The 24491-nt window shown below is 72.4% G+C and overlaps 2 protein-coding genes across 2 annotated transcripts; one reads left to right on the top strand and one right to left on the bottom strand.

Annotated features, from left to right (window-relative positions):
* Window positions 1-8035, top strand: HAPLN4 (hyaluronan and proteoglycan link protein 4). Its single transcript, XM_090027902.1, has 4 exons — window positions 1-127; window positions 789-1151; window positions 2615-2917; window positions 6022-8035. Exons 1-4 carry the CDS (start codon window positions 1-3, stop codon window positions 6357-6359), a joined length of 1131 nt encoding a protein of 376 aa, XP_089884028.1. The 3' UTR covers window positions 6360-8035.
* Window positions 8036-9115: 1080 nt separating this feature from the next.
* Window positions 9116-20631, bottom strand: NCAN (neurocan). The gene is given in 16 exon segments (XM_090027360.1): window positions 9116-9409; window positions 9489-9671; window positions 10001-10145; window positions 10220-10302; window positions 10391-10549; window positions 10631-10744; window positions 10813-10929; window positions 11352-11612; window positions 11614-12249; window positions 12699-13439; window positions 14113-14406; window positions 14930-15057; window positions 15252-15426; window positions 15515-15916; window positions 16156-16235; window positions 20493-20631. Coding segments are annotated over 15 exon segments (3660 nt in total). The 5' UTR covers window positions 16229-16235; window positions 20493-20631; the 3' UTR covers window positions 9116-9260.
* Between the last annotated feature and the right edge of the window lie 3860 nt (window positions 20632-24491).

Here is a 24491-nt window from a genome sequence, read left to right as displayed (position 1 = left end):
ATGCGCCCCGGACGCTGCTGCCCCCGCGCCGGGGGCCGCGCTGCTGCCCTGCTGCTCCTGGTCGCGGCCCTCTCCTCCCGCCCCGCGCTCGGGGAGAGGGGGCGCAAGAAGGTCGTCCACGTACTGGGTGAGTGGGGGCCGCGTCCCACACCCCTGCCCGGGGGGGCTGCCGACTCACCTCTGCGGGTGCCGTGAAAACAGCCCAGCCCAAGTTCATCCTGGCTGCACCGAGCGGGGAAACTGAGGCAGGGGGCGGGCGGCTGACCCCCAAAGCACATGGGTGGGAGGAGCTGGGGGGTGCCCCTAATTGGTGCAGGGCCACGCTTGCTCCCCCGCCCCTGGGCACAGCCTGCTCTGCCCCCTCCCCTGGCACCAGTGCGAGACAACCGAGCGCTCACCCCCATTAACGTGGGAGCAGGGGCTGCTCTGCTCGCAGAGTCTGGCCTGGCGAGAGGGGGTCGAGCACGGCCTGCAGCCCTGGCCTGCTCCGCAGTGTCCGTCGCAGCATTTTGCAAACCCTGTGACCTGCAGTGACTGGCTGCATGGCGCAGAGCGTGGGACCCGGACTCCTGGGCCCCCTGCCCCCCCCCCCCCCCCCGCACTGGCTGGGGCTGCAGGTGAGAGGCGTCCCCTGGGGAAGCCCCCGACCCTGCAAAGCAGAGGGGCCGAGGCACGCGGGGGACTCGGAGGGGTCCCACTTTGCTTCGAAGCGCAGAGCACCGGGGTCCCCGGGTCGGGTGCTGGGCAGGAGGGCTCTGGGGCACTGAGACGGGCGCCTGTGCTCCCAGAGGACGACAGCGGGGCAGTGGTGGTGCAGACGGCCCCGGGGAAGGTGGTGACGCACCGGGGCGGCACCATCATCCTGCCCTGCCGCTACCACTACGACGTGTCGGCCCACGACCCCGACGAGATCCGCCTCAAGTGGACCAAGGTGACGGAGCCCATGGCCTTCGTGGATGTCTTCGTGGCCATGGGCAAGGAGCGCCGCGCCTTCGGGGGCTACCGGGGGCGCACGGCCCTGCAGGAGGACGGCCCCGGCGACGCCTCCCTCATCATCCGCAACGTCACGCTGCAGGACTACGGGCGCTACGAGTGCGAGGTCACCAACGAGCTGGAGGACGACGCTGGCATGGTCAAGCTGGACCTGGAAGGTACTGGGGGTCCCCGGGCCTGCCCCGTGGCACGTACAGCTGGCATGTGCAGGCCCAAAGCCGGTGCCGAATGCCTCGCATGTGCCCAGACACAACAGCAGGCAGATCCCCGGGGGAGGATTTTTTGGTCCATGGAGAGGCAGGACGGGCAGAGCCTGGGGCCAGAGGGCGAGAGCAGCTGCTGCAGGGTGACAGCCCCTGGCCTGGGGCTGCCTTGTCTCCGGGGCCGGGACAGTCACAAGGCCAAGGGACAGGGAGCTGTTGGGGGAGAGAAGCCCTTGCCGTGCTCCTGGGAGCCCCGCGGTCCATCCCCACTCTCTTGCTCAGCCCTTGGCAGGCCCAGGAGTGGGGCCCAGGGATGGGAGGACAACAGTGCCAGGGACACGGGCAGGCGCCTCGCTGCTCACCTTGGCCTACTTCCTCGGAGAGCGCGAGCCTGGGCTGCCAGGCAGAGGAGCCCCAGCCCCATGCGGGGCAGGTTGGAGTGTGGGGCTGAGGACCCCAAAGTTGGCAGGTCACAACCTCCACCCTGGTGTCCCAGTACTACGAGGCTTTTCCCCGCACCAGGTCCTGCCCTGCGCACGCTTGAGCCTTCCAGGTTTGCAAACTCTCCTGGGTCAGGCTCTCTCCCCCCTGCCTAACCCGGCAGCAAGTAGCCAGCTAGGCACAGAGAGCTGGCATCCCAGCGCCCCGTCACAGCTGGGGCAAAGTGAGCAGCGATGTCTGGGCAGCACGTGCCCTCCATCGTGGCAGGCTGCTGTTCGGGCACTTGCGGCGTGGTTTATCGAGCCTATTATTGGCTTTTACTGTCGCTCCAGGTTTATGGGCAAGCAGCTCATAAACGCCAGAAACAGATCACGGCGCAGGCTCATAAAGCACCTGCCAGAGCGGGCAGTGTGGAGCAAATTGCGGCTGGTGGGAAGGGGGTGGGGATGAGGGTGTCCCGTGCGCAGCCTTGGCCCTGCCACCCTGAGCTGTCTCCCCCAACTGCAATGGAGCTGAGCTCTGGGCTTCGCCATGAAGGACCACGAGGAGACTGCTCTGACCTGGCCCCCAAAGGGAGAAGAGTAGGGGAGGGGGCCAAGTCCCCCCCCCCCCCCCCACGCAAATCTTCCTTCCTCACCCAGCCGGCAGCCTGCCTGCACGGCCAGCCCGCGGTGCAAGGCTGAGAGTGCGAGGACAGGTGGGCAATTGCCTGCTGGCTGGTGTTTGTGGTGGCAGAGCCATTGATGCAGTATGGGCACAACTATTTTGCACCCCCTGGAGCAAAAGCATGTGGTGCATTTGCCCCTGGGGCGCCATAGTCTGGCATCGTGCCCCCGGCAGGGGCAAGCACTGGGCAGGTGTCCCGCACTGCAGCTGAGCAGGGGGAGCACAGCGCACCCCGGGCAGCGGGTCTGAGGGGCTGGTTTCTGCCCCCGGCGCTAGCGCCCCCCGCCATGGCTGTGCGGTGTCCCCGGCAGGTGTGATTTTCCCCTACCACCCGCGCCTCGGGCGCTACTCTCTCAACTACCACGAAGCGCAGCAGGCATGCCTGGAGCAGGACGGCATCCTGGCCTCCTACGACCAGCTGCACCAGGCCTGGCTGGAGGGCCTGGACTGGTGCAACGCGGGCTGGCTGGACGACGGCTCCGTGCAGTACCCCATCTCCCGGCCCCGGGAGCAGTGCGGCCGCAAGGACACGCCCGTCGGCGTCCGCAACTACGGCTACCGGCACAAGGACGACGAGCGCTACGACGCCTTCTGCTTCACCTCCAACCTCAACGGTAAGGCCCTGATCTTCGCTGGGCCTGGGGCGGCAGGGCCCATGTCTGGGCCCAGAGGGCAACGCTTTGGTAATTGGGACTGTTCTCGGGTGGCAGGCAGGGCTGGAGGGACCCCAGGGAGGAGGCTGAGTGCAGATACGGTGCTTAATTCACTGAGGTGCCGGTGGGGAAGGGTCATGGTAGGGAGGGGAAACTGAGGCATGGGGGAATGGCACCATGCACAAACTCCTGCCAGACGCTGAGCATGGGGATGGACCCTGCAGGGAGGCGATTCCCTGCACCTGGCATTGCTGAGGGCATGTCTGGGTGCCTGGCTCACGGAGCAGGGCACAGGGAGGTTCAGGGCCCTCCGTGCCTGCAGAAGTGGGTCCCAGGGGCTGGGACCAGCCCCAAACCCCGCTCAGCACTGCCTCTCCATCAGTCCCTGCCCAGGCTGGCACCTCTGCCTTCCCTCCCGACCGGCAGGACCCTGCAGTAGGGCGGCGATTGCTCCTGCTGAAAACGTCAAGACTTTTCGTAGGAAGAAGCAGCCCCTGGAGCTGCCAAGAGTAGAGTGATTCCTGCTCCCGGTGTCCAAGCCCCCTGCCCCCCGCCCCCCCGCCACAGTGCTGCTCACTGCAGCAGATCCTGCTCTGGGAGAACCAGAAATCTCCCCCTCAGCTCCTGGCTTCAGCATGTCCCAGCCCCAGGCAAGAGGCTGCAAGTCAGCCCCTCGCCCCAGAGCCAGGCCCAGCTCGGCACTGCCAGGGAGCGGCACGCGGCAGGTAGCGTGTGCACGCACACCGTGCGGGGGGCATTTGACCCCTGCAGTCTTTCCTGCCCAGAGCAGGGGGTGGATCTCACCGGCTCCCTTCCAGCCCCAAACGCGTGTGTGCACGCGTGCATATGCTGGTGATTTCCCCCTCCCCAGAGAGCCCTGGCTGCCCTGCCCAGGCCCACATGGCCCCATAGCGTGCCGCGTGGGCGCTAGCTCATCTCTCTGCGGCTTTGCTCTGCCCAGGGCTGCAGGAATTACTGAACTGGATCACATCCCTGCCTCTACCCATCAGGCATGTCACGCCTGGCCTGGCCCTATGCTTCCCACCACCCTGCATCATAGCCACCTTCCCCCAGAAATGCTTCATCCCCATTACAGAAGCCTGGAGGCCCCTGGGACTTTATCCCCTGCCTGCAGCACCCGGCGCCCAGGCGAGGCCGTGACCTCCCTGCTCATTGGCCCAGGGCCGGGCACTCAGGAAGGGGTGGTGGAGGATTAATTAGGTGCTAAAAGGTGGAGGAGGGTCATTAAGGGTCTCAGCCCAGCTGCTGCAGGGCAGCAGCAGTAGAAGAGCAGGTGGGGGGGACCTGGTGCCCCAGAGCGGGGCCTGGCAGCAGTGATGGGGACCCCTGAGGTGAGGGTTACACCCCAGCCTTGCATGCACTGCTCACAGGATGGAGGGGACACGTGAGGTCCTTCCATGCATGGGCACCCCAGGGGGCCCTCCTTTGCGCTCTCGGGGTGCAGCCTGCCTCACCCCTGCCCCATGCACAGAGGGAAGTCCCTGCCGGCTCCTCCCCAGCTGCCCCCAGGGTGGGTGAGTTGCCAGGGCAGCCTCCCCGCCCCCCCCCACAAGCACTATCAATTATTACCGAGCAAATCCCCGCGTTACAAATGTCTCTGGGGTGAATGTGATCAGCATTGATCATCCCTGACCACACAGGTCAGGGCAGGAAGGGCAAGAGGTCGGTGCAGAGGTGAGCTAGGCAGGGCCCTGGCTTGGGGGCTCTGGAAGGACCCCTCCTCCCATCCCACAGCCCCCTCTCTGGAGCAGGGGGAGGCCAGGAAGCTGGAGGGTCGCCCCGGGGGCACCAGGATCCAACCTTGGAGCTGCCTGATGTCTGGGCTTCTCTCTGCACTAACCTCATCTCCCTGCCCCCATGACAAATGCCCCCTTCCAGCTCAGCCCCAGTCTCGCTGGGAGACCAGTTGCACCAGGTCCCAGCAGGAACTGGGCTGAGACCTGCCCAGCTCGAGTCAGTGCAAGGTCCTGCCTGCCCGGCTGGAAGCAGGGGAAGGGGCAGTAGCAGGGACTGCGGTGGAGAGGCCAGGGATGATGGATGGGGCCCGAGCCCAGCAAGACAAATCCGAGCCGGGGGGACCACCCCTGCGCACAGATTACTCGGCCTGGCGGGACCGTGGGGGAGGGCGGCGGGCGACCGTGGGGGCTCTGCAGATGTTTATTTAATCGTGGCAGGCAGGATAAATCGCGGGCAAAGCAGCCACAGGCCAGGCCGCGGTGCCACGGCACCCATCAATCTTGCTGCAGCAAGGCGTGCGCTTGCGGGCCTGCCTTCGCTGCAGTGCACCCAGGCCGGCCGGGGTCTCTGCGCCCCTCCCCAGCCCCTGCCCAGGCTGATGGCGAGGGGCAGAGTCCGCGCTGCTCCGGCCCACCCGCTGGGAGGCTGCACCTGTGCGGGTGATGCTGGGGTGGAGGAGGGCCCAGACGGGGCCTCGGGGACCGTGTGGAGGTCCTGTATGGGCCGTGGGGCTGCAGAGATGGGCGTGGGGTCAGCCCAGAACGCGCCCGCCAGCTGTGCCCAGGCTGGGCGGTCAGCGATGGCCTGCACCCTCCCACGGAGCAACCCATGGGCACTGCTCCCTGCACCGCTGAGGCACGGCGCCAGCCACGCGACACCGCTCCACAGCCCTGCCCGGCTCCTGGGCTCCTTCCCACATGCTCATCACTCACCACAGGGAGACTTGGTGTTTCTTTCCTGCTCGGATAAATAAACCAGCAGAGCCCTCCCAGCCCCGTGCATCCCTGGGGAGGGTGGGCACCGGGGCTGGGTGCGAACTGGAGGGGGGACGTGCCAGGCGTCAGGTGCTGTCGTCTCCTCCCAGCACTGGGGCTGCTTGCAGATGAGCCACCCATGCCGCTCCTTCGGCAGCTCTGGGCCCCAGGGGGGCTGGTTACGGCCCTGGCAGCATCAGGCACTCGCGCGTGCCTCCCGCACAAGGGCAGCAGGCACAAGGCCACGTGGGCTCAGGCCCCGGCGGCTTGGTGCCCCAGCCTGGTGTGAGGACCCCCAGCCCCCTTCACAGCCGCTTGCTCTCGCCCCTGCAGGCAAAGTCTACTTCCTGAAGACCTACCGCAAGCTGAGCTACCCCGAGGCCGTGCAGGCCTGCAAGGACAACAGGGCAGTGGTGGCCAAGGTGGGGCAGCTCTACGCCGCCTGGAAGATCCAGCTGCTGGACAGGTGCGAGGCCGGCTGGGTGGAGGACGGCAGCATCCGCTACCCCATCGTCAACCCCCGGGCGCGCTGCGGGGGCCGTGAGCCCGGCGTCCGCAACCTGGGCTTCCCGGACAAGAAGTACAAGCTCTTCGGGGTCTACTGCTTCAAGAAGGCGGGCGAGGTGGCCCCCAAGCAGGTGTCCAGCAAGGGGAGGCCTCTCTGGGTGTGAGGGGCAGGGGCTGCCCCCCAGCCCGGACAGCGCTGCTCCTGCAGCCACCACACACGTGCTCCAGTGGGAGACGGCGACCGCAGCAACTGCCCCCTCCAGCCCCCAGCCCCCAGCCCCCAGCCGGGAGGACCGCGGCCCTGGCCACGGAGCGGTGGGACCCGGCTCCTGGCTGTCAGCACTGCACGCACGATGGGAGCCCCCTCCCGCTTCCCGGGGCAGGGGCGGTCCCGGGCACAGCAGGCCAAGGAGGGCGCTGGCAGGGGGTCCTCGCCCCGCACCAGGGCCGCGAGGTGCCACGCGTGGGGCGGGGGGGTCATTCTGCACCCGCTGCCCCTCGCCGCCCTGCCCTGCATCGCCCGCGCAGCCAGACTCCTCTGCGGCTGCCCGCTCCTGCCCTGGGGCCTGGAGGACCCCTCCCAGGCGTCCTCTGCTTGCACAGGGGCCAGGCTGGCCCCGGCCGCTGTCCTGCAGCTTCCCAAGCCCCCTCATCTCCCCAGGTTGGGCTGGGCAGACCTGGCAGCGCTGCGGCTGGGGCTGGCAGAGACCTTGCTGTGCTTCTCAGAGACCTGTGGGGTCAGGGCCTGGTGGGCTGGGCCATGCCCTGGTGACGACCCTCCACTGAGCGTGGCCTGGAGGCCAGACATGCCGCGCGGATGGACGAGCCGGAGAAGCGTGCGTGGCACAATCCCCGCTGGGACATTGCCCGTGCCCTCCCCCCCCGTGCCTCTGCCCTGCACCATGCACTCTTCAAAGGAAGCTGAGGGGGAAACTGAGGCCCAGAGAGAGGAAGACCCTGGGTGTGCTCATGCCAGGCCAGTGCTCTGCCAGGGGGCACAGAGCCATGGCAGAAGCTCAGCCTGCTGCCCCCTCTCCGAGGGGGATGGGCACTGCCCGCTGGTGCAGACTCGGCACGTCTGGACCCGTCTCCCCAGTGCTGCCCTACCGGAGAGCAGGACCCAGAGGATGACCGCCGGGGAGGCCCATGCAGGTGGCCTGGCTGCAGCTTCCTGGGGCCGAGTTACACCCAGGGGTCACAGAGCTTTTTCCAAGGGCTGGACATCAGGTCTGACTTCCCCGTGACAGCCGGGCACAGCACCAGCCTCCCTGCCCCAAGGGCACGGCCTGCATGGGGCTCAGCTCTGCAGGGTCAGTCACTGCTCTGGGTCCATCTGCCTGGCTCCAGCTCTGAGACCCCTGCCATAGCCAGCACCAGGACCACGGGGTTTTGTCGTGTGGGAGCCCATCCTGCCAGGGGCTGCGGGCCCAGACCTAGCGTGCCAGGCAGACAGTGAAGCGAAGGGCCTGTGGTAAGAGCACCTGGTCTGGCTCTGGGTTCAGGGGGAGGTTACCCGGTGCCCGGGTGGGCACCTGCCTTCCTGCCGCCCTGCAGATCCCCATGGGGGGTGCGTGCCAGGGGTCACGAGCCCCTCAGCTCCCGCTGCTCCTCCCTGCTCCAGTGCAGCGCCCACCCTCCCCGCCGCATGCTGTGGCAGAGCCGCTGGACTCGCTGCAACGCTGCCCAAGCATGCTTTGGGTGCTAGCTGCATGGCCTGCATGCATCGCTGCGCGAGGCCCTGCCAGACACTGCCAGGGAGGAGAGGGGGAGGGGCCCAGTGGCCGGAGGCTGCCTCCAGCTCCGCTGGCCTGGGGGTCGGGTGGGTGGTGGCCGTGGTGCCGACGCCAGCTCTAGACACAATAAAGGCCTGGCAGCTAATGGAGACCCATGGGCTCCCGCCTCTCTCTCCTCTGCAGCCTCCCCCACGCACTTGCCTCCTCACTCCCTGGGGCCTCCAGTGGGTGCCTCTCCAGGCTGGCACCCCACTGCCCGCTGGCACTTGAGGGTGGGCCCTGCACCCGGCTCAGCTCCAGGGAGGGTACGGAGCTGGGCTGCAACAGCCAGGCTCAGCGTGGTGGGAGCGGGCACTCAGGGAGGGTGCCCCGCCATGGGGCAGAGCCCTGCGACGCTCCCCTTGCCGAGGGCAGAGCAGCAGCCGCCCCTGGGGGGGGGCAGCATCGCTGGAGGGTGGCTCGTCTCTCTTGCCCAGTGGCAGCGTGGGGCCCAGCGCGTCTGCGTCTGCGTGCGTGTGCGTGTGCGTGTGCACGCACCGATCCACCCTCAGCCCCCTCCTCCCTTGCTGTACCTGGGCCCATTTGCTGGGGGCGCGGGGCACCAGAGGCCCCAGGCAGCGCCCGCGTCTGCCTTCCCCTCTGCCCCGTGATGCCTTTGGGGGACGGGGCTGCCCCACGTCCTGGGCAAGGCGGTGGCTGCTGCCGACGCCATCCTGCTGCTGTGCGTGCCCCCGCAGGCAGGTCCCCGGGCAGGGCTGTCCGCCCCCGACACGAGGGCTAAAAATGCAGGCGGCGCTGGGGGCACGCCCTGGGCACCCCAGCTCCCCTTCCTGCAACGGGCACCGCTCGCAGGCCCAGACGCACCGGGGGGCTGCACCTGCCCCGTCTGACCCCCCTGTCCGGGGCCCCCTTCCCCCGCCCCGCAAGGACGGCCAGGCCCAGCCGGGGCTTATTAACTGTTAAAAAACTTTATTAAAATGTCCAGCGGTCCAGAAACGCGGCGGGCCGGGGCCAGGGGGCCACGGAGGGCACCGCGGCCGCACACAGCTACCCGGACCGATGACACATGGGGGGGCAAGGGGGGGCCATGAACCCACCGGGAGGGGCCCGCGCCTGCCGCCCTCCGGGAACGCGACTCCTTGTGCGTGGGGCGCGGCGCCGGGGCGGAGGAGGGGGGCGAGGGCAGCCCCTCCGCCCCGCCCGGCTGCCCGCTCGCCCCGGGGGCTTGGAGACTTGCGGCGGGGCGCGGAGGCCGGGGGCCCGCAGGGGGAGGGCGGCGGCGTGCCCGGCGCACACGCGGCTCGTCCCGGGGGGGCTTCCTCGGCGCCGCCCCTAGAAGCCGCGGCCCGCGTCGGGCCGGGCGGGCGCGTGCGGCCCGCGGTGTTTTCGCCGCTCCTTGCGGGGCTGGCGGCGGCGGCGCGGGCGGTGCGGGTGGCTGCGGTGGCGGCGGTGGTGGCGCCGGGCTCGGTGCGCCCTTCTGGCTACCGGCGGCAAGGAGAAGCGGGGGGGCGTTACTGGGGGCCCGGCGGCGCACGCAGCGCCCCCGGCCCGGGCACTCACGTCGTGTGCAGAGCAGCTTGGGCCGGTCCCACTTCCCGGTGCTGTGGCACTTGACGGTGGGCACGTGGCGGGGCACGAAGCCGTCGGCGCACTGGTACCGCACCGTGGCGTGGATGCTGTACTTGTCCTTCCGCCTGCCCACGGGGAAGGCGTTGTCCACCTCGGGCGGCGGCCCGCACAGCACTGCGGGCACAGCGCGGCGTCACGCCGCCCGCCCTGCGCGCGGGGGGCAGGCGGGACGGAGCCAGCCCCCCCCCCCCCCCCGCGCACGAGCTGCCCTGAGGGAGGGGGCGCGGCCGCCCGCAGCCCAGCCTGGCTCCAGCCCGCGCGGGTCTGGCCGCTGCCAGATTATGAGCCCCCCCAGACACACGCGCGCCCCCCCCCCCGGCCCGCGCTGCTGCCCTCGGCCCGCCGGAGCACGGCTCTGCCCCGCGTCCGTGCCCCGCCGCCGCCCGCGACGCGCGGGGCGCCCGCAGCCCCGGGCGGGGGCGGGGGCGGCGGCGGGGGGGTACCTGTGCCCTTCTTGCAGATGTAGGGCAGGTTGTAGTTGCAGGGCACGTCGTTCCACTTCCCGACCTCGTGCGACACCAGCACCACGCAGTCCTCGCCGCCCGCGAAGAAGTTGTCGGGCTGGTTCTCGCGCCAGTTCTCGTATTGCTGGGGGCGGCGGGAGCGTCACGGCCCGCCCCCCCCGCCCCCCGCCGCCCCCCGAGCCCGGGGCGGGGGCTCACCAGGGCGGTGTTGTCGGTCCACTGGAAATCCCGCTCCACGATGCGGTCGTTGAGCCCGATCCAGGTGTTCTCGTGGCCGAAGCCTGCGGGGCCGGGCGCGGGGTGAGGGCGGCGGGCGCGGCCCCGCGCCGTGCCCCGCCCCGCCCCGCCCCGCCCCGGCCCGGCCCGTACTGGTGATGAAGCCGTGCTCCTCCCGCGAGTGGATGCTGGCCAGGTGCCCGGCGCGGCGGCGGCAGTCCCGCTCCGCGTCCTCCCAGGCGCGGCGGTGCGCGAAGTAGCGGTAGCAGTGGCCCTGGAACTTGTGCCAGTTGCGGTCGCAGCCCTCCGTGTCTGCGGGGAGCCGAGTCAGGAGGGGGCCGCGCGGGACGCCCCGCGCCCGCCACGCCCCGGCGCCGGGCCGCCGCCCCGCACCTTTCTCGCAGAGGCTGCCGCCGTAGCTGGGCAGGCAGAGGCACACGAAGGAGTTGATCTCGTCGATGCAGGTGCCGCCGTTGCGGCAGGGGCTGGACAGGCAGTCGTCGATGTCTGCCGGGAGACAGGCGTGAGCCCCGCGGGCGGGCGGGGCGGGGCGGGGGTCCTGCGCCCGCACTCACCGATCTCGCAGTTCTCCCCGGTGAAGCCCGGGCCGCAGGCGCAGCTGGAGACGCTGCCGTCGGAGCGGCAGGTGCCGCCGTGCAGGCAGGGGTTGTTCTCGCAGGGGGCGGCCGCGGCTGCGGGGCACGAGCGCGGCGCGGCGTGAGCCTCTCCCCCTCCCGCCAGCCGCGGGGCACTGCCCCGCGCCCGCCCGGGAGCCCCAGCAGCACCGGGCTTCCCCCCTCCCGTCCGCGCTGCGACCGGGCCGCGCCGGGCCGGGCTCAGCCGGGCCTTCCCGCGGGGCCCAGCCGGCTCTCCCCGGAGGCCCGGGAGCGGGGCCGGCGGCGCCCCCGGGAGCCCGCGCCGCCACGCGAGCGGCCAACGCGGAGCCCAGATCCCAGGTCCCGGTAAGGCAACCAGCTCGGCTCCCGCACGGCCGGCGGCTGCGGGGCGGAGAAGGGCCGGAAGCAGGCCGCCCGGGGCCGGGCCCACGCGTGCTCGGCTCCGCGGCGCGCGCGGGAGACGCCCCGGGGCTGCGGCAGAGCCGCACCGCACTCACCCCGCGCGCTGCCGTCGCCGTCGCCGTCGCCGTCGCCGTCGCCCAGCCAGGCGCCGGTGTCCGCCTCCGCGGGGAAGGGCAGCGCCGGGTCCTCGCCGCTGCCGCCGTCCGGGCTGTCGCTCGCGGCCGCGGCCGAGGGCAGCGCAGGGGCGGCCCCGGTGGGCGACTCGGGCAGGGGCCCCCGGGGGGCGGCGGCGGCGTCAGGCTCGGTCCGGCCGTCCCCTCGGGCGGGGTCCCCGCTCCGCAGCCCGCCCCCCGCCGGCGCGTCCCGGCGGCGCGGGGGTGGCCCCCGCTGCGGGCGGCTGGGTGCGGCCGGGCTCCGGGCTGGCTGCGGCGGGTCCTGCGTCCTGCTCGCTCCCGCCCCGCGGCGGCGCGGTGCCCCGGGGCTCGGCGGGGCGCAGGGTCGGGGATGGGCCATCGTCCCGGGGCCGGGGGCTGCTCCCGGGCGGCTCCGGGCCCCAGGGCTCCGGTCCTGCGGCCGCCTCTGCCGGCGGGGCGCCTTCCCAGGGCTCCGGGCCGCCCAGGCTCCCGGCGAAGGTCACGGCGCGGACGCTGAGCTCCGCGGCGCCGCTGCCGTCGCTGCCCCCGGGAGGCGGCGCCGCCGAGATGGCGGGGCCGGGGCCAAGCGGGCCGCCCTCCCCGCTGGCCGGCGGCTCCCCGGAGAGCTCCTCCGGCCCCGGCCCCGGCTGCAGGCGGGCCCCGGCGCCGGGCCCGGCCAGGGGGGCTCCGGAGGTGGCGGGACGGGGCGGGGTGCTGGGCGCGGCGGCCCCCGGGCCAGCCTGTCCCCCGCCGTCGGGGCCGGCCGTCGGGGCCGCTTGCTGCACCTCGGCGCTCCCGCTGCCCGGGGCCGGCTGGAGCGGGCGCGGGTCTGTCGGCGGGGGCTCCGGTCCCGGCGGCTCTGCAACAGACACCGCGCTCAGCGCCGGGGCGCGGGGGGCTGCTCCTCTCCCCTCCCCCCGGGGCCGGGCTCGGGGCCCTCGGTGCTGGGCATCCGCGGATCCGGCCCGGCAAGGGTTGCCATGGCTACTGTCTCCCCGTCACTCTGGCAACGTCTGGGGGGGGGGGGGTCGTTAGCAGCCACCTGATGCGGGGAGGATGCGGCCCCCGCAGGCTGCCGGCTCGCGGCGGAGCGGAGCCGAGGCGGGGGAAGGGAGCAGGACGGGCCGGGCAGGGGGGTCCCCCAGGGCTGCCCCCCCCCAGTTGTGACTGCTGAACTACCCGCTAATTGCTGCCTGGGAGCGGGGTGCTATTGGCAATTACGTCATGATCACAGGCTGGATCTTGGGAGCCCCCCGCCAGGGCAGGGGCCCGATGCCCCCCCGCAGGCCGGGGCCGCGTGGTACTCACGGTAGCCGGCCACCCCGTCCACTTCGTTGGAGAAGGCGGCGGCCCCGCGCCCCGCGCCGGGCTCCGCAGCGCCCGCCGGCGCGGGCAGCACCTCCACCGCGTTGGCCGCCACGCCCCGCGCCTCGTGCGCCAGGAAGGGGGGCTCCGCGCCGCCCCCCGGCCCGCGCCGCAGCTGGAAGTAGCGGCCGTTGAGGCCCGCGTAGAGGCTCGTCCTGGCGGGCGGCGCGGGGCTGGGCGCGGGCCGCTGGGAGGGGGCGAGCGGCGGCGTGGCGGCGGCGGGCTCCCCCAGGCCTGTGCGCCCGGCTGGCACGGGCAGCGGCTGGCTGGGGCTGGGCCCGGGGCCGGGGCCGGGGCCGGCCGCCGTGCCCTGCAGAGGCCCCCGGTCCACCATGTTCAGCGACTCGGCCTCGGCCGGCCCCGCTGCCCGCTCGGGGCCCGCGGCGGGCGGCGCGGGGCGGCCCCCGGCCGGCCGGGCGGCCACGGGCTGCAGCTGCTCGTCCTCGGGCAGGCCCGGCCCCGCCAGCCGGTGCAGGAGGCCGCCGGGATCTCGGGGCAGCTCGCGGGAGTCCCCGGACGTGCTGAGCTCCCCGCGCTCCCGCGGGAACAGCGCGTTGTGGGCCGGCGCCGGCGGCTCCTCCTCCTGCTCCACCAGAAGGTTGTCCATGCCCAGCAGGCCGGGGGGCCTGGCGCTGCTCCCCGCGGCGCCCGGCAGCTCCTCCGGCCCCGGCGGCGGCGCGCGCGCTGCGGACACGGGGGCAGGCGCTGAGCCCGGACTGCGCGGCCGGTGGCGGCCGGGCGGGGAGCGGGGCTCGGGGTGGGAAGGGCGGGCAGCGGCGGGGGCACTGCCCCAGACCGCTGGAGCCCCGGCCCGGCCCGGGCATTCAGTGGCTCGAGTTCGTGGCCCGGCATGCTGCCCCCCAGCCCCGGCTCTGGCGCGGCTCGGGGGGCAGCTGCCCTTGCCCTGGCTGGGGCGAGGCCGCAGCACGGCGCCGCGGAGGGTGCGGGGCAGAGGCACGTCCCCAATCCCTCCTCCCCTGGCTGCTGCGCCCTGACAGGTTTATTCATGGAGCAATCTGGGCCGCTCGCTCCGCGCCCGGCGCCCTCATTTATCTGATTAATTCCCCAATTAAATATTCATCCGAGGCAATTCTGCCGCCCGAGCCCATCGATCCCCACTCGGCCCCAGGCGGCAGCTCCGCCCGCGGTCTCCCCTGCTTGCGGCGGGGCCCAGGAACCAGCTGCCGGGGCGGGTGTGGAGCCCCCGGGCTGGAGCTGAGCATCATCCCTGTGCTCCACCACCCGCGTGGCCCCGGACGGAGCGCCACGGGGCCTCACCCCCCAGATCCACCCACGCCTCGTGGAGCCGGGCAGTGGGGAAGGCCTGGGCCTCCCCCCCGGACCGGGACCCCCGTACCTCTGTAGCAGTAGGCGTCGAACTTGGAGGCCGGGTCGGGGAAGCCGGTGCGGTTGGGGAAGCGGTACACGGTGCGCACGCCCGGCTCGTCCCCGCCGCACTTCTTGCGTGGCGTGCGGATGGGGTAGCGGACGCTGCCGTCGGCCAGCCAGCCCGGGTCGCACTGGTCCAGCCCGCCCCGCCACGCCAGGTGCAGCTGGCCCGTGGTGGCCAGCACGGCCCCGTGACTCCGGCACTGCTCCCGGGCCGCCTGGGCGCTGAGCCGCCCCGGCGAGGAGACGTGAAACACTTTCCCTGCAGGCGAGAGCCGCCGGTGAGAGCGGGCCAGCCGCCGGCCGTGCAGCTGGCGCGGGGGGGCCGGGCACCCGTGGGAGGTGCTGGGCAGGTGCGAGCACAGGCCACGAGCAGGGCTGAGGCTTGCGTGGGAGCTCGGGCGTGGGAGCCTGCAGCGCAGACGCGACCCCCCTTGCCCCCGCAACCGCCCGGTGCAGCACCCCCCGCCACCCGGCTGGGCGCCCCCGGCCCCGGCGGACACGCGAGCCGCGGCCCGCGGGCCAGGGCCGGGAGCCAAACCCGCTGCTCAAGGTCGGCGGGAAGGAGTCAGGTGCGCAACAGCCATAAATCCTGCCCTGCTCCACCGTGAAATCAGCAGCCGTCGGGCTGGGGACGGGCTCGTAAGGCCTTCGTCACTGGCGCAGCCGGGTGCGGGCCGCGCTCACGTGCTCTGCCTCCCGCACACGGCGCCGGCGGGCCACGCGCTGCGTGGGAGTGGGGCTGCTGGAGCGGGGAGGTGCCCCCGGGCCCGGCGCTGCCTCACCTTGGAGCTCCCTGGCGTAGCAGTAGGCGTCGTACGCTTCGTCGGCCTCCCGGTGCCCGTAGCTGCGCACGCCCGGGAGGCTGCTGCGGTCCCCGTAGCAGCCGGGTCTGGAGTGCGTGATGGGGTACCTGGGGGCAGCAGGGCGGGGTGTCTGGGCCAGCCCGGGGCGGCCGCATCCCGCGGGCCTTCGGGAACCAGCAGCACAGGCCCCCCCGCCCCCCGCGCAGCGCAGCGCTCAGCGGCACCGGGCGCGGCGGGCTCGGGCGGAGCTCCGCGCGCAGCCCTGCACGCACGCAGCTGCGGGCCGCGGGCCAGCCCCTACCCCACGCTCTGGTCCGACAGCCAGCCGGCGTCGCAGTTGTCGTAGCCGTCCTCGAAGGCCGCCTGCAGGTGCGCGGGCGAGGCGAGGCGGGCCGAGCTGTCCCGGCAGGCCCGCCGGGCCGCCGCCCAGGTGAGCGCGTAGCGGGAGCCGCCGGCCCGGTAGTGGAAGACGACACCTGCGCGGGAGGCAGCGGCGTGGGCACGCGGCGCTGGGGCCCGCCGCCGCCCTCCCCGCGCCGCGCCGCGGCGGCCCGCGGGGCTCACCTGTCACCTCCAGCGGCAGCAGGTCCTGCTCGTCGTCGATGCCGGCCACCACCTCGCAGCGGTACAGCCCCGCGTCGCTGGCCCGCGCGGCGCCCAGCACCAGCGTGGCGTTGTAGCGGTCGCGGGGGTACGCGGGCAGGGACACGCGGCCCTCGAAGGCCTTGGCCACCTTCACGGCGTTGTCCTTGGCCACCAGGATGGGCTCGTCCTGCCGCTGCCCGGCCGCCGACTGCACCTTGCTCCACTTGATGCGCGGCGGGTCCGGCGGGTCGTTGGGCCCGCGCACGGCCGAGGCGTGGAGCAGGAAGAGGCAGGGCAGGGCCGCGGGCTCGGCCAGCCCCACCCGCACCGCCTGGTGCTGCACCTTGTGCATGCGGATGGCCTGCGCGGGGTCCTGGGAGCCTGGGGGGCGGGCGCGGGCGGTGAGCCCCGGGCCGGCGGGCTGCGCCTCGTGGCGGGGGGGCCGCAGGAGGCAGCCGGGGAGCCACGGGCCGCGGGGGCGGGGCGGGGCGGGGCGGCCCTGCGTGGGCTCACGCCGCCCGGCCCACGGGCCGGCGGAGCCCCGGCGGGCGGAGGCGCCTGCAGGGACCGGCCGGCCCGGGGCCCTTCCCCCGCCTCCGCGGCCGGGCGGCGCCACTTACCGAGCACGGAGAGCGGCAGGAGCGAGAGGCTGAGCAGGAGCCAGCGGCCGGCAGCCCCCATCACGCCGCCCATCCCGGACCTGCCAAGGGAGCGGGCGTGAGGACCGCGCCCCGCGCCGCCGGGCGCCCGGGGGGGCCCTGTCCCTGGTGCTGAAGCGGGGCCGGGCCCGCGCCGGCGGGCGGCGGGCGGCAGCCCCCGAGGCCCCGCGCCGCGGGCGGGCGGGAGCCGGGCGGCCGTGGGAAGCTCTGGCGCCTTCCCTGCCATCGGCGGCTCTGCGGGTTTCGCTCGCGCGGCGCGGGGGGGCGCAGGCGGCCGCCGCGGGGTGGATCCGGCCCGGGCGGGCGGCGCCGGCGCGCAGCGGGCGCGGCAGGAGCCCCGCGGGCGGCCGCCCTGGTCGCTGGCGGGGGGCTGCCCCGTCCGAGCCGCCCCCGGCCCTCCGGGGGCCCCTCCCCCTCGCGCGCTTGCATTCCCGCCCCTTCCCCTCGGCTTTGTCTGCCGCTGAAGCATCAGCCCCCCCGCCCCCCCGCCTCCGGCAGACGGCTCCGGGGTGCGGGAGCAGGCCCCTCTCCGGGCCGGCGGCGGGAGGGGAAGCGCGCCCCCGCAACACGCACGCGCCCGCGGGGCCTGCCGGGGGGCAGCCGCCCCTCGCCGCGGAGACCGGCTCCAAGGTCAGAGGAAGATGTCACGGCAGCGGCTGTCCCCCTCGGGGACGGCGGCTCGGGCGCACGCACACGGGCACACGCACAGCCGGGTACACGCACGCCCGTCCTGCCAGGCCTCGGGGAGAGCCATCCCCACCCCCCGGCCCTGTCTGCCCCTGCCTTCCGCCGGCTCCGGCCGCAGGGGCTCGGCCTCCCGAGTCAGCTCCGGTGCCACGGCTGGGGGAGCGGGAGAGGGCAGCGGGGGGCTCCGGGGAACCGCTCAGGCCTCGGGTAAGGGTCTGGCTCCGCCGGCACCAGTGCGCACAGCAGAGCCCCTCCTTGCTGGTCCACCCCGACCCTTGGCTGTCATGCAGGCAAACCAGCGGCCCCTGGGGCCACGGGGTGCCTCCGCGCACCCGGCGCAAGGCCGCGGCAGTGGAGGAGAGGCGGGATGGCAGCCAGGCCCCTGCCTGGAGGCTGAGCAGAGCAGTCCCCAGCCGCGCATCCTGCACCCCTCAGAGCCAGGACGACAAGCTTCCTCTCTTCTTAATGTCTTTTTAAGTGAGAGTGGGATAGAGATTGCCCCCCCCCCTCCAGATCTTTCTCCAGACCCATCATGCACAGGGCACCTGGCTCGGAGCCACACGATGAGAATATCAATAGATGCCTATCAGCCCTCCAGCCAAGAGCCAGCATCGCATTTCCTCCCAGTGCTGACAGCTCATTCATTATTGAGGTCCTTCTCCCTACCCCATCCTGCAGCCAGGAGCCCCCTTTCGGGGTCACGCGCCCAGGGCCATTCCCACAGCAGCCCCCGGGGTGGAAGCGCGCACAAAGGAGCCCTCACAGCCCTGCAAGGAGGCTCTCCAACACCGGGCGAAGACCCCACTAGGAAGCTCCTGCTGGAGCAAAAGGAGAGGAGGAGTGAAGAGCGCAAGGCTTTAGGCAGCAGACAAGAGGCTCTAGGCACGGGTCTAGCCGAGGGCGATGTAGAGCCGGGGGGGCAGGGAATAAAGGTCCTAGAGATGGCTCTGCCACGGGGTGGCCTGGGCCAGGGCCCGGCCAACTTCGCGCTGCGCCTTCGGCGGAGCAGCCCCCTTGCTTGTGGCCTCCTCCCCACCCCGCACCCCAGCAGCCCGAGCCCGCAAGGCGGGGGCATGCTGCTGCTGGCAGGGGCAACTCCCCGCGGGGGGCAGCTCCAGTTCCCGCCGGGTCCTACTCGACCCCCCTGGGGAAGCTCGGTGGGCTGCCTTTCATGCGGCGGGGGGGGCACGTGGCTCTCTCGCCAGACTCGCAGCTACTGTGTGCGCGCAGGCAGGAGACAGCTTGCTCCCTGAGCCGGCTGTGGGGCAACCCCATGCCGTGCCCCCACGGGCCCTGTGCTGCAGCCACCCGGGGGGCAGCGGGATGGGGGCCATAGGCAGGGGCAGGCCCTGGGGTCAGCCCGTTCACCCAGACACCCGGGAGCAGCGGGCAGGTCACTGCTGGCGCCTTCCCCTTTGCCACCGCCGTGCCCCGGCGGTGGAATAATAATTCAGCCTGGCAGCGACCGTGGATGGAGCTGGGATCAAGAGCCGCCTCGTTATCCACAGCCAGCGGGTGCAGCAGCTAAAAGGAGCGCAGGGGAAGCGAGGCCCACAGCAGGCTGGCCGTGCCCCTTCCTCTCTGCAGGGCGGCGAGGTCCCCGCAGGGCAGGGCCTGGGGAAGCCCGGCGCCGGAGCCCGGTGCCAGAGACGTGAGGCCCTGGGGTCACAGACAATATTTCACTCCCCCTGCCGCTCCTGGCAATTAGGCAGACATTCGTAGGCTGGTGTTTGGCACCCGCCGCATAAATACATGCCATTATTGTCACTATTTGGGGAAGGCAGCACCGTGCTGCTAAACACCCCCCCCCCCCCGCTGGGCAGCCCCTGCCCAGAGCTGGCCCCCGCCGCAGCCCTGGAGGCCCACGGACCCCGGGGTGCAGCACCAAGTCTATCGAGGGATCCCACAAAGCCGCCCCGCGTGGCCCCCCAGCACTTCCATCTCTGTCGCTGGCTGCCACTTCATGCATAATTCATCCCTCTCATGCATATGCAAAGCTCGGGTTGGTGATTAGCTGCAAATGCAATATAGCTTAATTCCTCATGGGCGATGGGAGGTTGCCATGCTCCTGGGAGGTTTCCCGGTTCTTCCCCTTTCCCACCCCCCCTGACTTCTGTCCTGACCCCAGGCTGGCCCGGCCCGGGCAGGAGGCCGGCTCCTAGTTGGGCCTAGCGCCAGCACCGGAGCTGGGGGCCAGGCAGGCTCCTGTCCCCGGGGAGAAGCGCCACACTTCCCGCACCAGGCCAGAAGCCTGGGGTGCTTCCAGCCCCCGTAACAGCAGGAGCGGGCAGCACCGGCTGGGGAGCCCTGGCTCGACACCATCCTGCCCCGCAGAGCCCCTGCCCCTCCGCTGCCCAGCGTCTCGGGGAGCTGGGGACCAGGAATAGGCTGGAGGGGGTAGTTCAGCTTCCCAAGGTCTGGCAGGGGCACACGTCTGCCCCGGCTGTAGGAACCAGTCACGGGGGGCTGGCTGAATGATGTCCCCCAGAGGCGGGGGGAGCCGGGCCCCTGCTGCGGGCTGGCGCGCGTGACCAGGCACTCACTTCACGGGGAGGACGTGCAGGGTCCCATTCAGGCCGCTCAGCCTAGCGGGTCCCACGGGTTGGACCCTCCCCAAGGGCCTTCCACGCGCTTCTCAGCCCACGGAGCAAGGGGTGAGGGGCAGCTGGGCAGCTTGTCACAGCCCTGCTGGCGCCGCAGTCCCCTTGGCTCGGCAGCCGCTGTGCACCGAAGGGGCCGGGCCGGGCCTGGGGACACTGCCCCCTCCTCACCCGCCCCACGGGGTGGCCTTGACCCAGCCCCTGCCTTGGCTGCGTGGGCCAGGCAGGCGGTGGTGCTGGGTCCGCAGCGCCCGGCGCGGGACAGGCTGCCAACACAGGGAGAGACAAGGTGACCCGTGGGCCGGCCGTGGCCGGGCTGTCACCACTGCGGACAGGGCGCTCTCGGGCGGGGACGATGGCCTGGCAGGCAGAGCCAGGCCGGGCCCAGGGAGGCGGGGGCGGGGGCGGGCGCGGCGCGGCTGGAAGGAGGCGGAGGGCTGAGCCCGAGCCCGGGGCCTGGGCGGCCGGGAGCTGGGGCCGAGGGGCGCGACCCCCACCCCGCAGGGGCGCGCCGGGAGCTGCCCTCGCCCTGCCCTGGCCCCGGGGCCGCCGGGCAGACGGGGGGCACGTGCTCGCCCACGGCCCGGCCCGCCCGCTCCGCGGAGCGTCCCCCGCGCCAGCCGCCGCCGCCGGGAGCCGAGCCCGAGCAGCCGCGTCGTGCGGCACCGCCGCCCCCGGCCGCCGCCCGCGCGCCCGCAACAAAGAGTCGTGCGGGCCGCGCTGCCCTGCCCTGCCCTGCCCTGCCCCACCGGCCGGCCCGCGGCGCCCCGGCACACGCCTCTGCTCACACGCGCCCGTGCACACGCACACGCGCGGCTCCGGGCCCGGGCAGGGACAAAGCCGGGGCCGCTCCCTCGAGCCCCGCGGCGCCCGCCCCCGCCCCCGCCCCGGCCGGCCTCCCTCCGTCCCTCCCGGCGGCGCGACCCCCGCCGCCCGCCCCGCCCGGGGCCCGAGCCGTCGGGGGCGGACAAAGGCGGGCGCGGGGCGCGGGGCGCGGGGCGCGGCACCTACCTGCCGCCCGCCTCAGCGCCGGGCGCGGGGCATCGCGGGAGCAGGAGCCGTCAGCGCCGGCCGGGCAGCGCCGGCATCTCGGCTTTAAAGGGGGCGGCCGGAGGGTCGGGGCTGCCCCCGGCGGGGGGGCGGGTAGCGGGGCGCGGGGGGGCCGCGCCAATCCCGGCGCATCCCCGGCTGCCGCTGGGAACAAAAGGGGCACGAAGCCGAGCCCGGCCCCGCTTCAGCGCGGCCCCCCCGCAGCCACGGCCGCCCCCGCAGCTTGGCGGGCGGGCACCGCGCCCGCACCTGCCCGCAGCCCAGCCGGAGCCGCGGATGCTCCCGCCCGGCGCAGCCACCGCGCTCTGCCGGGGAGGGGGCCGCGGCGCGCATGCGCCCTGCTCCAGCCCCCCGCCCCCGGCAGGGGGTCGGAGCCTTCCCCCTCCGCAGCCCCGGGGAAGGTGCGGCGAGGGATGCCAGGAGCTGCTGCAGGGCAGTCCCTGCTTCCCTTGGGCTGGGCCGCACCCGGTTTCTTGCTGCCCCCGGGGCCTTTGCAGCCCTCCACACGCACTGCGCGCACCCCGCCGGGTGCGGGCGCCTCCCCGCAGCCAGGCGTCATCTCTAGGGGGGCAGGGAAGGATGCGGGGAGAGGAGACCAGCCAAGGCCAGGCTCTGCGGTTCAGGATGGGGCAGCTGACAGCCGGGCAGTGGAGTGACTTGCCCAGGGTCACGGGGGAGATGGTGGCAGAGGCCAGACGGCCATGGCTGGGCTTGGAGGGCTGGAGACCCGGGGAGGTGATGCCGGTGTGTGGGAGGCACTGGCAGGGCTGCAGTGGGAGACACAAAACAAGACCTGGTGGGAAGGGCGATGCGGCCGAGCTCCTGGCACGGCCCCTGCCTTGCCCTGGCCCGGGCGCGGCCCCTGGCACCCTGCAGCACAGGCCTGCATCCCGCTCCTCGGAGCACCCCGGGGCCGACGAGCCCGGGGCAGCGAGCGCCAGGCCTGGGGCCCCCTTCCCTGCCCGTGGGACGCGGTCACTCGGCCTGGCCCTGCCTGGCAGGGCAGGGTTGGCCGCTGAAGGTTAGCCCCCGCCGGGCCCCGAGCTGCTTTGCGGGAGCGTGTGTGAAAGCAGCCTTTGGAGGACAGACCCCGGGCGCCTCGTGGGAAGATCCTGTGGAGATCAATGGGGTGGTTAACCCCAGGGGCCAGCCCCAGGGGAGCAGCCCCGCAGCCCCATGGATGTGAATAGAGAATGGGGCCTTTCTGCGGCCGCTTGGCACCATCCTATACATCCCGCGCAGGCCATTCACGCCTATAGGACGGCCGCGGAAACCCGGGGAAAGGCCTCATTTCCTATTCCACTGTATAGGACGGCTCCATAGGACTTCCTGCCCTTTGTGAGCGGCTGTCACGGGGCGGATGCGACTCAAGCACAGAGCTGCCTCTGTTCCCCTCCATCCCCCGGCGCAGCTGGAAGGGGCTGCTCCCCAGAGGTGCCCAGGCATGGGGGTCTTGACTCCCCGTCCCCCCGCACCAGCCACCCACCTCCCAGCCCTCCCAGAGTCCTCCGTCTCAGCCCCTGCTCCCCTGCTCATCGCTGCACCCCCACACCCACCCCTCAGGCTGCAGACATAGCTCCAAGCCCCACCACATCCCTTGCCCCCACTACTAGACTGCACTGGGCTAGCGGGACCCGGGGAGTCCTGGCCCTTAGGCCCCAGCTGTAAGCCAACCCACCCGTGGGGCAGAAGCAGGGCAGATGGCTGTTCCCCCATGGCTCCAGGATCCATCAGGGGTCTTGGGTGTGAAACAAGGGAGCTGACGCGCTTGGAGCACAGGGCATCCTCCCTGGCAGGAGCCAGGCCCCCCGGACCTGTGGCCTGGCAGCTTCCCTGGCGGAGCCAGGACGGTCTCCCACAGCTGCTCCATGCAGAGCCCCTGCCCTGAGCTGTCACATCCCCGGGGTGGCATGGACCCTGGTGGTCCCCTAGGCCCCATGCCAGGGTCATTCCTCAGTTTCTCTCAACCCTTCAGTTGGACACTTATGAAATCTCTTGAAGAGAATGGAGCTGCAAGAAGGGGTGGGGGCCTGGCGGAGGCTGGGCCAGCCCCTACATGACTGGGGGGCAGCTGGAGACATGCCAGCCTTTACCTGACCCCGGAGCAGAGCCCTGCCTGCCCATCCTGGAGCCAGAGCCCAGCTCCTGCCTCTGACATTTCAAGGGCTTTGCGGAAGGGGAAATTGCCTCTCCATTGACAGCGGTGCTTTCTCTTGGCTCCAGCCGGGGAACAGGGAGGGCAGAGGCAGGCAGGAGAGGTCATCTCTCCGGGTGCGAAGTCTGACTTGCCGCTGGAGCACCCCGACAGGCAGTGGGACGCGGGGAGAGGCAGGCAGACGGACGGGAGGAAGCCTCCTGCTCCTGGCTCCTTCCCTCCTCACCAGCTGTGCGAGTGCTGCGCTCTCCTTTGTTCTTGGCTCTCTGCTCAAACCCGTTCCTTCCCCTCCTCTCTCTTCTGCTCGGGGCCGGATGCAAAGCAGCAGCTGCGAGCTGGGTTCAGAGCCGCCCGGCGCATCGCGCCCCGGCGTGGGGGATCACACCAGAGCCAGGCCCTGGCCGAGAGCCGAGTGCTGGGCGTGTGGGGCCTGTGCTGCTCTTCGACCTCGGGTTGGGGGGGTGTTTCAGTGCAGAAATTGCTTCAGGGAATTACAGCCCCTTGCCCAGCTGGGGCCAGGGAAGGCGGAGAGAGCTGCCCAAGTGGGAATGCTGCTCACGCTGCCCTTAGCAGCCGCAGAGGAAAGTCAGGAGAAACGAGCCATGCCTGTGGGGTGCTGCTGGAGGATCCGCCGTGGCTGGGCAGGCGGGCCCTGTTATGCTGAGTCTCCGGCTCAGGTCTCCACGGCTGGGCACATGGGCCTAGCTCTCCCTGGCAGCTCCTGGGGGTCTGCTGGAGGAGGAAGGAGGGATGCACACACAGGTTTGCATGCCCACACCCTTGTGCAGATGTAGCAGTGACCCTGCCCTGGCCCGTGCTGGCCGTCGTGCGCTAAGCCCGGTGTCCACACGCAGGCCGGAGCTGGGGGCCTTGTCAGGCAGGACAAGGATTCGCCAGAGGCTGAATGGGTGCGTGCGCGGCGGGTGCTGCTCCTGCCCAGGGGACAGGCAGCTCCGGGGGCCCCCTCACACCCACCCTGCCTGTTGCCAGCTCCTGGACAGCCCAGGAGCGACTCGGACTTGGGGCCGTTGGCCTACTGCCCGCAGATTCATCAGCCTACGGCACCCAGCTGACCCCCGCCCCGGACGCTTCCTTAACAAGCACACGTACGCACCTTAATGACCCTGCTCGGGCAGCATCCCCAGCCCACCCCTGGGCCTGCCCTTCTCCCTAATTGCCTCCTTGCCTGCCCCGCGGCCCTTGCTCCCGCCGTATTGCTGCCAGCCGCGGCAGAGACCGGGAGCGTCTGAACATCGCTAATGAGAGGGTGCATTTGAGAAGTGATTAAGCGCCATGGGGGGAGGGAAGGAGCTGCCTCCCGGGCCAGGCAGCCACTGCGCTGGAGGAGTTTATGGGGAGCAATCAACAATCAAGCGATTAATAAAGGCAGAAAGCTGCTCGGCTGGGGTGCGGAGCGCAGTGCCGGCGCGGCTGCTGACGTCCGCTGCAGCAGGTCGGGGGACCAGGCCGAGCCACAATGCTCCGGCCACCCCGGGCTCCCAGCAGGGACGGGCCGCAGTGGGACCCCCGCACGCCGCCCACTAGGATCCCAAAGCGGCGGCTTGCGCTGCCCGCCGGCGGACGGAGGAGGTGGAGGCAAGGAGGCGTGCTGGGCCCCGCGGTCATGGCCATCGCCGCTGGCTGCAGCTGGAAGGCAGCGTTGGGCCTGCAGGCAGAGGCGGGCTCAGCAGCCGCGTGCTGGCTTAGCTGGAGGCCTGGCTGCCTGCAGGCCCATGGGCTACGATGCCTGGCCTGGGACGGCCGCGGGGGCCCAGGGCCCCCTCCTCCCCTGCGTCCCAGGCCAG

This window comes from Crocodylus siamensis, chromosome 14 (genome assembly GCF_052110815.1).
Source record: "Crocodylus siamensis isolate JL-2025a chromosome 14, ASM5211081v1, whole genome shotgun sequence".
Lineage (NCBI taxonomy): Eukaryota > Metazoa > Chordata > Crocodylia > Crocodylidae > Crocodylus > Crocodylus siamensis.
This window is presented reverse-complemented; position numbering and strand designations above follow the sequence as displayed.

Bases quoted from the DNA above. Each gene is read 5' to 3' on its own strand.
- HAPLN4 (XM_090027902.1), top strand. From the start codon at position 1: ATGCGCCCCGGACGCTGCTGCCCCCGCGCCGGGGGCCGCGCTGCTGCC. The intron at 128-788 runs GTGAGTGGGGGC...CTGTGCTCCCAG, and splicing joins GAAGGTCGTCCACGTACTGG to AGGACGACAGCGGGGCAGTG. The intron at 1,152-2,614 runs GTACTGGGGGTC...TGTCCCCGGCAG, and splicing joins GGTCAAGCTGGACCTGGAAG to GTGTGATTTTCCCCTACCAC.